General features: G+C 45.0%; 1 protein-coding gene across 1 annotated transcript; it reads left to right on the forward strand.

Annotated features, from left to right (window-relative positions):
- The first annotated feature begins 360 nt into the window (after positions 1 to 360).
- arxa (aristaless related homeobox a) lies at positions 361 to 7880 on the forward strand. Its single transcript, XM_038726821.1, has 5 exons — positions 361 to 723; positions 1067 to 1628; positions 3032 to 3077; positions 4696 to 5027; positions 5808 to 7880. Exons 1-5 carry the CDS (start codon positions 534 to 536, stop codon positions 6067 to 6069), a joined length of 1392 nt encoding a protein of 463 aa, XP_038582749.1. The 5' UTR covers positions 361 to 533; the 3' UTR covers positions 6070 to 7880.
- Positions 7881 to 11627: the final 3747 nt, after the last annotated feature.

The following is an 11627-nucleotide window of genomic DNA, read 5'->3' on the forward strand; positions in this document are numbered from 1 at the left end:
AAACAAACAAACAAACCGCAGGAGCTTTGCTTCAGCAGCTTTCTCTGCTGAGTTCGTTCCACGGAGGAAAAGGCACTCCGTGTCGGGTTTTGTTGCCTTTCCCCTCAAATTAACTTTAATCGTATATATATAAAGCAGCTCCGCGCTGTCTCTCTCACCACATACACACATACGAGCCAATCAGGCGCCCAGGAACATCCTACACGTGTAGCCTATGCTGAGCGAGCGCGCGGAGCGGAGAAGCGCCTGGCACACCGGAGCGCAGCGCCAGGCAGTTAAACCGCTGTCTGTCATTAGCTGAGAGGGTGACACAGGAGCGAAAGAGCAGAGAGAGGGAGAAATAGAGAGAGAGAGAGAGAGAGAGAGAGAGAGAGAGAGAGAGAGGAGGAGGAGGAGTCGGCCCCGGTTCAAACAGATACACCGGTCTGAGAGGAAAGAAGAAGGGAGCACCGGACACCGCGCGCGAGAGAGAGTGAGGGAGAGAGCGGGAGACTGACTGGCGTTACCGAAAGTAGACGAACCGAAACGTCGACATGAGCGGTCAGTTTGAGGAAGATATCCACGACCGGGCAGAGAGGAAGAGCAGTAAATCCCCGACGCTGCTCTCCTCTTACTGCATAGACAGCATTCTGGGCCGCCGGAGTCCCTGTAAGGTCAGACTGATAGGGGCGCAAAGTTTGACAGGTCTGCCCGGCAGAGGGGAGCTCGACAAGACGGCTGACAGTAAGTTTCCTTTAAGCTGAAATCAAAAAGAGAGTCTACATTGGTTATTTTGGGAGCAATGTAGGCTATACAGGTGTAACAACTGAGCTAGTTGTATGCTCAAAGTCTCAGTTAATGCGTCAAGAAGAGTTGCTTTTCATGCATCAACATGATTTAGGCCCCACGGTCAATCTTGTTTTCATAACGGCTGACTAATAAACGTTTCAGAGACAAGAATTTTTTACAGGCCTACAAAAAGTGTTAAACTTTACTTACAGGGAAAGGTTTGCTTAGCTTAGCCAGTTCAATGCCATTGTGTTAGGCTATTCGTTATTTTGACATTTTTCACACGCTTCCTTCTCAGGGCCAACGAAAGACCCCCTTTCTCTCAGCGCTGACATGCACCTGCCACCCAAGCTCCGCCGGCTGTACGGACCCGGGGGGAAATACATCCACGACCACGCGGAGACGCTGGACAGGGAGCGGCTCCTCCTGGAGCAAGCAAGCGACAGCCTGAAAATCAGCCAGGCGCCGCAGGTGAGCATCAGCCGCAGCAAATCCTACCGGGAGAACGCGTCACTGAGCCGGGGAGAGGGCGACCAGAGCCCCGGGGAGGGCTCGGAGGACGGCAGCCTGGGACTGGTAGAGCTCGGCCCGTTGAAGTTCGAGGAGGACGCGGGGAAGGAGGAGAGCTGCGGGGACGCGGCCGCTCTGTCCCCGAAGGACGAGGAGAGGGAGAGCTTGAACGCCGGGGATGGGGACGTGAGGGACGGGGAGGACAGCGTGTGTCTGTCGGCGGGCAGTGACTCGGAGGAAGGGATGCTGAAGCGGAAGCAGAGAAGATACAGGACTACCTTCACAAGTTACCAGCTGGAGGAGCTGGAGAGGGCTTTCCAGAAGACACACTACCCCGACGTCTTCACCAGGTAGAAAAATTCTAATCCATTTTTTTTTAACTTTTAAGTCTGGAAAACTTCGCTCTAAAATAAATAAAAAATGTGTCTAAAATAAATAATCATTATGATTAGCCCTATATTGTTATTATTTGGCTATAATAATTCTGCAGGACCGTTTTATAACGACAAATCGAAGGCCTAGGATTTTTTATTTACATGCATTTAAAACGTCTAGAATTACACTAGACTACAATAATTGTGTCTTATAATAATAATAGCAACAACAACAATAATAATAATAGATATAATTATTTAAATTGTTAGCATAGATCAAATAAAATCCAAGAAATGCATGAAACGTGCAACGCGTTCTAACACAATTCCGCGGATGAACCTGATAATTAATTGCTTTATTAATTTATTTCTAAATAAACACTCCCCGACCCCATAACATTTTCCAGTAACAGTCCCAGTAATGCCAAGCGTGTTTAACTGGACCAGTGTGCGGATCACACCCCATAAAACACCGAACCCGTGCCTTGCATAAGCGATCACAACAGGCCTGTTAGTGCTAACAATGGGGACGTTTTGTTACCTGGATCCTCTCCCTTTGATGACAGCGGTGTTATTGTCAGGAGGAATAATTAACCGCTGCAGATCATGTTACCTGCTGGACGTGATACTGAACACAGTGTGGCAAAAAAAAAAACACCTCAAGGCCTAACCTCAAGCCCAAGGGCCGTACACACACACGCACGCGCACACAGTGAGTGTTTTATATGCATTTTCTGAGGAGTTTGTGCTGCTAGAAATGTTTCAGAAAATAACATTATTGGGATTTTATGTAGCAGGTCCACAAAACAAAATAAAGTCACCTATACTAAATAAATTATTGCGACATCCGAAATTTGAAAATTGAAGCTTTTCTGACACCACAAGACACAATTACCTACATTTTCGACCCCCCCCCCCCCCCCCCCGTCCATTGGGATTATTCATATTTTCTAATCGATTACCTTTAAGGCGACTTGTAGGTCTAATTTACACTGCAAGCCCATCTTGCAGCTGAAGGGAGCGTCAATTGCTTTGTGGCAGGCTAGTTTAGGTGTCATTATTTCAACCATTATGTTGTTACAGTGACAGGTCTGTGCTAAGGAAAATCTAACAATCACTAGGCCTATTTCTACCCATCCGTGACAGGGAAAATAGAATATGGCTATAGCGTCTTTCTGCAGCCCATGCCAGGAGGAGAGAGAGAGGGGGAAAAATCAAGGCTATTTTTCGTCGTCTATTGTTGACAGTGAACAACAGGAGGGGACAAAACAGCAATTCTCCGTTGCTACCAAACGGCGGCCTGTAACCTTGAATCTTTTCTTTCTGTCTCTCTGCCTTTCCTCCTTCTCAATTTTTTTTTTTTTAAATATTCTTTTCAGAGAAGAGCTCGCAATGCGTCTGGATCTCACCGAGGCCCGTGTTCAAGTAAGTGGCTCTCTGTTTATCTTTATCTGAAAAGAGAAGCCTGTGGCTTGTAAATCAAATAGGGGGAAAAGCACCCTCTAATGTTTTATGTCCTCTATATAAATGTCCCTGGTGCGCAGTGCTGGATAATAACCGGTGATATGCGTCACTGATTGAGGATCAGCGATTATGGGCCAATTTGAGGCAGTAATTTATTACAGTAAAAATGTGTTAAATGGCCCCAGTCGCCGCGCAGGGAAGGTCTTTCCTGTTATTGAATGTTATTACACGCGAACGAGGGACGTTTTAGTGGCAATTAAGCCGACGCTGGCGATTCATAAAAAGCTCACTTAGTGCAGGAGCAAACACTGTCTATATTCCCGGGATGAGATGGTGTTTGGATTCCCATCAGAGGGGACAGAGAGGGGGCGAGGCCGACATGTGTGTGCGTGAGTCAAAAGATGTGAGAATAAGGGAGGGGGGTGCAGAGAAAGAGGGGAGGGATAATGCTATTTGATTTCCCATTATGTGATTGCAATAGACCTGCATTGATCCGATGCTTTGCACTTGGGAGCGAATGAGAGACCATTAAAGGTGTTTGCCCCCCTCCCCTCCCTCAACGCACTCTCTCCATCCCTCCCATCCCTCCCTCTCTCTCTCTCTCTCTTCTCCGCCTTCCACTGAAAGCGTGGCTTGCATGTCGAAAGCCCGGGCTCATAACCAGAGAGACAGTTCAAACACGGTGGAAGCTCCGGGAGGTTATGGCCGACGGTAAAACAACAGATGTCTCTTTAGGGGCCGTAGGTGAACAAATCACTTAACGGGCGCCATCAGGAGGTGATAAAAACTCATAAATTCCCGAGGGGCTGTGTAATGCTAAACAGCCCTCTGGGAATAATGTGTGTGTGTGTATGTGTGTGTGCCTGTCGCTCAAGCTCGCTGGTTCAATCCCTCTCCTCATGTTGACATTTTGCTCATTCTGGGCGCCCCGTGCTTCTGCAGTGCAAACTGGGCAACAGTGGCTGCGTGGGAAAGTTAAATACTCTCTTGGGTGGAAGTCACTTGTTCTACATCGCCTAAGAATTTAATTTAAAGCGCATTGATTGTTATCGGAGCCAGTTCAGAGGCAATTTTCTAGATCTTTTGTTAACACCGCTCTTAATTATCTCTCCCCACCCTGAAACCCTGTCGACGGGGACGAGGGGGTTTAATTAGACAGAAAGTAGATTTAAGCGACCGTGAGCGGCAGGGTTTACCTTGCATGTAATTACCGCTGACTTTCCGCCTATTGGCCACCACCGGAACTAGACAACCATTAGACTACACTGACACAACTTTCAATAGAGGCTAGTCACGTTAATTACAATGAAACAGTGCAGTGATATAAGTAGGACTGGGAGTTATAGTGTTAATTATTTATAGCAGGAGAGAGCATGTGTGACTTGTCTCCAACAGAGCATCCCCTCCTCTTGTCCTTTAGAGAAGAGCATATTGGCCTATTTATATGTTGATTCAGCTGTTTTTATTATTTTAAACACCTTTATAAGCCACATCTATTTTCCTAGAACCTTCCTTGAAAATTAAATAACTGCCATGTCTGCTCATATTCATTTCTCCCTCATTTTCTGTCTGCCCTCAGGTGTGGTTTCAGAACCGCAGGGCCAAGTGGAGGAAGCGTGAAAAGGCCGGGGTGCAGGCCCACCCGTCAGGCCTGCCGTTCCCAGGCCCCCTGGCAGCGGGCCACCCTCTCAGCCACTACCTGGAGGGAGGGCCCTTCCCACATCACCCCCACCCTGCCCTTGAGTCCGCCTGGACAGCGGCTGCAGCAGCAGCCGCTGCCTTCCCGGGCCTGGCCCCGCCACCCCACAATGGCTCCGCTCCACCCCTGGCCACCCCACTCGGCCTGGGCACTTTCCTGGGTACGGCTGCCATGTTTCGCCACCCTGCCTTCATTGGGCCTACTTTTGGCAGGTAGGCTGCACGCACATACCTCCCTTGGACCTGTTATTGGTTCTTTACACTTATTTTCACCAGAAACCACCAATGTCTGTACCTGCAGGACACCACATTCATCCCTGTATTTCACAGGAAATTACTATAATTTTGAATTCAAGCACATCACTGTAAGGCAAAATGCACAGCAGCACCAAGCTTAAAAATTCCCAACACATGCAACTCTAATGGCTGAGACAGTGATCCTCAGTCACACTGCATTACTGTTTATCTCAGTGTCTAATTACCAATATGTTATACTGTTAACCATTCACAGTGGTGTGTAATCACTCTGTCAAATGCCTTAATAAATTAACCAAATGTGTGATCCTGCAAGACAAGCTGTGAGGGTGGGTGACGACGCACACTCCATATGCCACAATTAGCTTCTCATTTGCTTTTGTCCTCTCTATTATACAGCATTTTAAACCTTGTGGTCTCTGTTAGCTTTTATATTAGAGCTGTAAGCATGTAATAGATTATATAAATCTATTTAGGAGGTTTAACACAACTGCAGCCAAACTGAAGAAACTAAGAGGAAATAAAATACATTGGAGAGATGTCGAAAATATTAATTAACAGGTAGACAGCATTTCTATCATATACATATATAGCAGTGCTGACAGCATATATGGTCGGCACTGCTCTCTGGTGTAGTGAGCAAAGAGCCAGTTGAAAAATACACTATTAATTTAAACTTGAATAACATGTGTGGCGTCCCTAAATGCTGCAGATTGTTAAATGTCTGTCTTCTTTCAGGCTGTTCTCCAGTATGGGTCCCCTGACCAGTGCTTCCACCGCTGCAGCGCTCCTACGTCAGCCTGCCCCTCCTGTAGAGAACCCTTCTCACACGGGCCCCGTCCTTCCCGACCCTTCCTCTTCTTCCTCCGGCCCCTCTTCCTCAGCAGACCGCAGAGCCTCCAGCATCGCAGCGCTGCGCCTCAAGGCCAAGGAACACTCGGCTCAGCTTACCCAGCTTAACATCCTGCCCAACGGAGCCACAGGGAAGGAGGTGTGCTGAACACTCAACACCAGCTCTAGGCCTCCCCGTCCCGGGCTTACGTCCCATTCCATGACACCCCCTCCCCGTTCCAAAAAACCCATTCATACCTCTGGAGCCTGATGTCCTGATGTCCCCTTGTTCAAACATCCCTGTTACCTCATGTTTCCCCAACAAAATAGCACGACCAAATTCAAAAGAGCACTGGCTAAAAAAAGATGTGTGTTTGTGTGTGTGTGTCTGGTAATTACAGATATTGTAGCATTTTTTTACACTCCATACACACACACACCTTTCTGAGAGACAGTCCAGTAACTTCAAGTTTTTCACTTTCATAAAAAAATACAATATTTAAACATAGTTGAAAAACAGGTTTCTGACTATAGATTAAAAATTTTGAGAGTAAATTACATCAATTATATAAATCAAGTACATTATCATAGTTTTTTTAAAGCGCTCATAAGGCAGTGTGCCACGTGCATACACAAAAAATACTAAGTACACCCAGTGCCAGTGGAGGAATGTAACAAAGTACATTTACTCAGGTACAAATTTGAGGTACTTGTACTCCAGTATTTCCATTTGATGCCACTTTATACTTCTACTAAACTAAATTTCAGACAGAAATATTGTACTTTTTACTCCACTACATTTATTTGTCAGTCACAAATTAGCTAATTGAAGTTTGTAAAAGAAAAAATTAAATTCACCTCAACCAACAATAACATGCCAATTGAAAGCATCAGTTATAAGAATTCAGTAATATAATAAATATATAATATTAATTTTGTAGTAGTACTCACAGGGGCATTCAGCACTTTTCCTTTTATACTTTCAGTAACAGTATAGCCCACTTTTATGCTATAAGGATCTGTCGTTTCAAACACACACACACACACACACACGCACAGAAAGCCGAAGAACCGCAGGGGAACCCCGACTTTTAGAAAGGATTCTTGTGCTACTTCAAATGTGGACAACTGGAGTGCTCAACATTAACACTGCTTAATCTGTATGCATTGATGTGGGCTGAGCCAGTCTGCGACTATAATAAAAGCGAGTTGGAGGAGCCACACCCCCCAAACCCCGAACCAAAGGAAAACTGTCCATAGACCTTCCATAGCCTTCTCTGCACGCCTGCCTCCTCTCATCTGCTCGCCTGCCCACCAGTCACACTCAGCAACACCACTGTATATATCTATTTTAAATCTCCGAATCAAACCGGAGTTATTTGAGGTTGTTTCCACCTGTGTCAGCGCCACATTTCTGTACATTTTGCTGCGACCCCCACACACACACACACACACACACACACACACACACACACTTCCGCTGAGTCTGACTCCAGGACATGCGAGCAAAGCTGAGATCCGAGATGTGTCTCTAATGACGTGACTGTGTGAAAGAAAACTGTACATATTGTGTAAAAATGGGGGGAGAAAAAAGTACCACAAAAAAGGATGATTTTCAAAACAAGGTCGTGTATATTTCAGGAGACCCTGTTTTGATTATTTGCACTCGGTGTAGTGTTTAATGAATGTCGCCCTGTGTATACTTTCACCTGTGTTTATGAGTTATTAGGTTTTTAGATAATTATTTATGTCAAAACTTTTCCCCCCGAGGAACTGAGTGAAGGAACGTTTTTTTTCTCAAGTGATTGTAAGTTTCCTGGTTTAATAATGCTAATTTGAATAAATTACACTGGTAAAATGAGTTAGGCTATCTTTTATTATTTCAAATTCCCTTAGGACTGACATAGGCCTAAACCAGGAAAAATAAACAATGTGAAATAGAATATTATAGAACTATTAATAAAAGGTGTTATAAAGAAAGTGTGTTTTCTGTCTTAAATTAATTAATAATTGTGCAAGAAAATTAAATTTATATAACTTGCTTTAATCCATCATTTAATATAATTGACTAGTATAATATCCTACTGGAATGTAAAATAGATGCATACCAACTTCAGTAACAGTTAGTGTGATGTTCAAATTGCCTGCTGAGGAGGATGAAAACAGTTTTCAAAGAGGAATTTGTCGCTGCAGAGAGCAGAGATGGGGGCACCTCAATGAGGGGAAATGTATTAGGTGTGTAATCCAGGGCGCTGCGTGCGTCTATCCTCTTCAGCGGAGTTGACAAAATACTGACCATATATTCATGAGCTTAATCCCCAACATGTGAAACGCGCGACAAAGACGAGGGGTTTTCAATTAGATCGCCCACTTTATGTGTGTGTGTGTGTGTGTGTGTGTGTGTGTGGGGGGGGGTGTCACAAAACTTCCTTTAAACCCCTTTAAAGGCGCTAAATTGGTCTTAACATCTGTAATGCCATGTCGATGGAAGCGAGTTCTCTTTGTCATTAATGAAGTAACAAACCACTTCATCAAACGGCTTTCTCACACACACACACACACTCACACACCTCGTAGAGTTAATTCCTCCAAATCCCCCTCCTCCCCTCCCCATTGGATCTCACCACTAACGCAGGACTATTACAGCAATCAATGGTTATTCTCCTCAGTTTGACCCATCTTTGGTGCCCGACCAAATCGCGTGAAATTACCTCGCGGATTAATGTAGGCCCTTCTTTTTACTGCCCGCGTCTGTGAAAACCCTCTTCTTATTCCCTCTTTGTCTTACAGGTCTACGGGTCCTACACCTGTTAATCACTCAATTTAGCCCAAACAAGCAGGAATAAGATCCGACGAGGGAGCGATGGAGAGACGGTCCTGTAGCTACATTCATTTATCCATAACGCGCAAGCTCACAGCCTCACACGAAGTCACCCAGCTGCTCATTGGAACACAATGCAAAATTATTATTTTCTTTAAATAAAATAAAAGCAGAGGGGTAGAGAAAAAAGAAGATTAGAAAAAAAACAATTTTCTCCAAACCACGATCCACGATGTGTGAGCTCTATGTTTTTTAAATTCCTTTTATTTCGCTTGAGCCCACTGGAGCGTGTGTTTTCCCCCCCTGTATGGCCCTATAGGGTTTTGATGAGATTGTCCGGGGAGTTTTAATCTTATTGTGAATATAACTAATGAATGGCAAACCAATTTGTCCCTAATATTTGGGGAATGCCGGGAGGCGGGGTGACCTGCTGGGAGCGAGGCTTAAACTTTCTTTGCAGCGCAAAAAGGCGAGAAATTTGAAATGCTGCCGCAGCGCAACAGCTCTGGATTTACAAAGTCACACTTGTTGGATGCTCTTCCATTCAAGACAGGCCTGCACTTGGGATTAGGCTACGATGCTTCTTGTTGCATGAATGATCATGATAATGAATGTTGATATAAAAAATGGGGGAGCGGGTACAGTCCAATCATTTCTAGCAAATTGGCTGCAAAAAGAAGGGAAAAATGGACGTGATTTGGTGGGTTGTGTCAGTGCACTGGGCCTTAATACCCCGCCCGCTTCTCACAGGTTGAATTCAGGTGTCCAGAAAATGTCCACCCACTGGCTTGTCATGACCATTTTCATCACCGCCATTCCCCCGCAGCTGCAGGACTTGATTTGGCCCATGATTTCGGATTCTCCCGGGCCTCGTTTCTCCCACCACGTCCCTGCCTGAGAGAATAGGCCCAATCACTCCACAGGCTCAGCCGGATCAGTCCTCACTCAGTTCCCGGGAGAGGAGCTCTAAAAGGCGCTTTGATGAACAGCCCCCCACCCCACCCCTTCTCCTCGCCCTCTCCTCCTCCCCACCCCAAGCGGAGAACCGGCCCCGATGAAAGACCTGAATAGCAGGGCCATGGCACTCCGCTCCCCTCTCGGTTGGCCCCTTAATTCCCCGTCTCTCTTGCTCTCATCCAATTAGCTCAGTGTATTAAGCGGTTTATCGTCTCATAACCGCCCTTTCAGCTCCAACAAGGGAGACACTTTGCAATAGGACCGGCTCTCCTTTTGACACCCTCTCTGGTGCTTGAATGTTCCGCCGCGCTATGAATAACGGGGACAGAATAGGGGACTAATTCCCTCATCAAAGCCTACCTTGTCCAGCGCTGGTCAAAACGACAAGCAATAAAGCTTAACGCGACAATACAAAGAGACTTGTTCGACCTTATTAGCTTAGCAGGGTCGAATTAATGCCGGAGACTCATTTTGACTGGGTTTACTCCAAACTGGGAGGACAAAACGGGGCCCTCACTTAAAAAACCTGCAGCCTGGTAGTGGGAATCGCAGGCCGGTGCACATCTACTGGGAGCTGGAGCTGATTAAATCCAGGAGAAGGCACTGCAACAGTGGGGGAAGAGGTAGTGGCGCTGATATGATTTAATAAATATGTTAAGTTATGAGCAATAGGCTTCAAATGCACCAAGACACTTTCTCTCACACACATTGCATAGTGAATCATGGTTTAAGTGTTCAACCCACTTAAGGTTGCCTTCACAAGTCACAGTGGTTTGAAGTGATTTGTGAGGCGTGCAGTGTTTATGGAAATGCACACGGCAGGATGGAGTTAAAAAAAAGGATAAATACCTGGACTGTATTAACACAAAGGAGAGTTCTTGGATGGAAAATGGTGAAACACTTCATGCAGTGAGTTACAGACTAACAGCAGAGGAAACACATACAGTATTTAGAAAGTGTGACTATGTGAAGTGACAATATAAATTATCAACCATTAGCACACATTGCATTTCAGATATCAATCCCTTTAATATCTGTGTGCATTCTGCTGCTTTATTGCAACCTGTCTTGTGTTGGCATCAATGTCAAGAAACACCATGACCTGACAGTCACTGCATTAGCCAAAAGCAAACACGATGTTTTTACTCCAACAGTTCGCAGTTGAGTTTCAGAAGAATGCACACTAAAATAGATTTCATCTATATCGCTCACCTGTTTTTAAAAATTACTTAAATCCCTCAGTACAAAAAAAGCTGTTTATTTACCTGAAATAGAGTAAAACCCGTTTATTTAGAGGATGAAGGATGTTTTTGTCCATCTCTCAATACTTTATCACTTCTCTGCCTGTCCCTGGCTAAAACAGCACAGCACTGTAGTTTTTAGAGGATTTGGCTCAAATGGGAGTCAAGTGTGTAATTTTTGGGGGGTTATTTACAGCTGCGGAATAATGCACATTTGGTGTATTGGTGAGTATTTACAGCAGGTGTATGTGGGATCAACTCAGGTTTATGGTAATGAAGAAACATGTCACCCTGTGCCACAACGTGGCTTATTCGAGTAGTTATAAAAATTTGGGGACAATAATGGAGTTCTGTGGCACAGATAATATATACTGTACCAGGCTTCGGCTACACAGGCAATGCTTGTTAGAAGGATTGATTGGTTTTGAGCTTTTATTATAGATTAAGGAAAATATTGAACATCAAGGCCTGTCCTTAAAACGTGGTGTCAAATAAAGTGAAGGGATGCTTGATTTACCTACCAAGATGTCCCCAACTGTATGAAATGGGGAGTTTGGTCATATTTTTTTATTTTGTTTTTTAATAAACTTCACTTTTGTGGCATGTTTGTTGTGCTACAGAGTGCAGGGGCAACAAGAAATATGCAGACGCTACAGGACATACATCCACACATTTCACCCCCACATGTTGCAAATAACACAAGATTAA

Source organism: Micropterus salmoides, unplaced genomic scaffold, assembly GCF_014851395.1.
Source record: "Micropterus salmoides isolate LMB-PRFRI ecotype aquatic unplaced genomic scaffold, ASM1485139v1 Ms_hic_scaffold_1, whole genome shotgun sequence".
Taxonomy (NCBI): Eukaryota; Metazoa; Chordata; class Actinopteri; order Centrarchiformes; family Centrarchidae; genus Micropterus; species Micropterus salmoides.

Excerpts from the sequence above, each read along its gene's own strand:
- arxa (XM_038726821.1), top strand. The coding sequence starts at position 534 with ATGAGCGGTCAGTTTGAGGAAGATATCCACGACCGGGCAGAGAGGAAG. Across the intron at positions 3,078-4,695 it reads TCACCGAGGCCCGTGTTCAA|GTGTGGTTTCAGAACCGCAG; the intron begins GTAAGTGGCTCT and ends GTCTGCCCTCAG. Across the intron at positions 5,028-5,807 it reads ATTGGGCCTACTTTTGGCAG|GCTGTTCTCCAGTATGGGTC; the intron begins GTAGGCTGCACG and ends GTCTTCTTTCAG.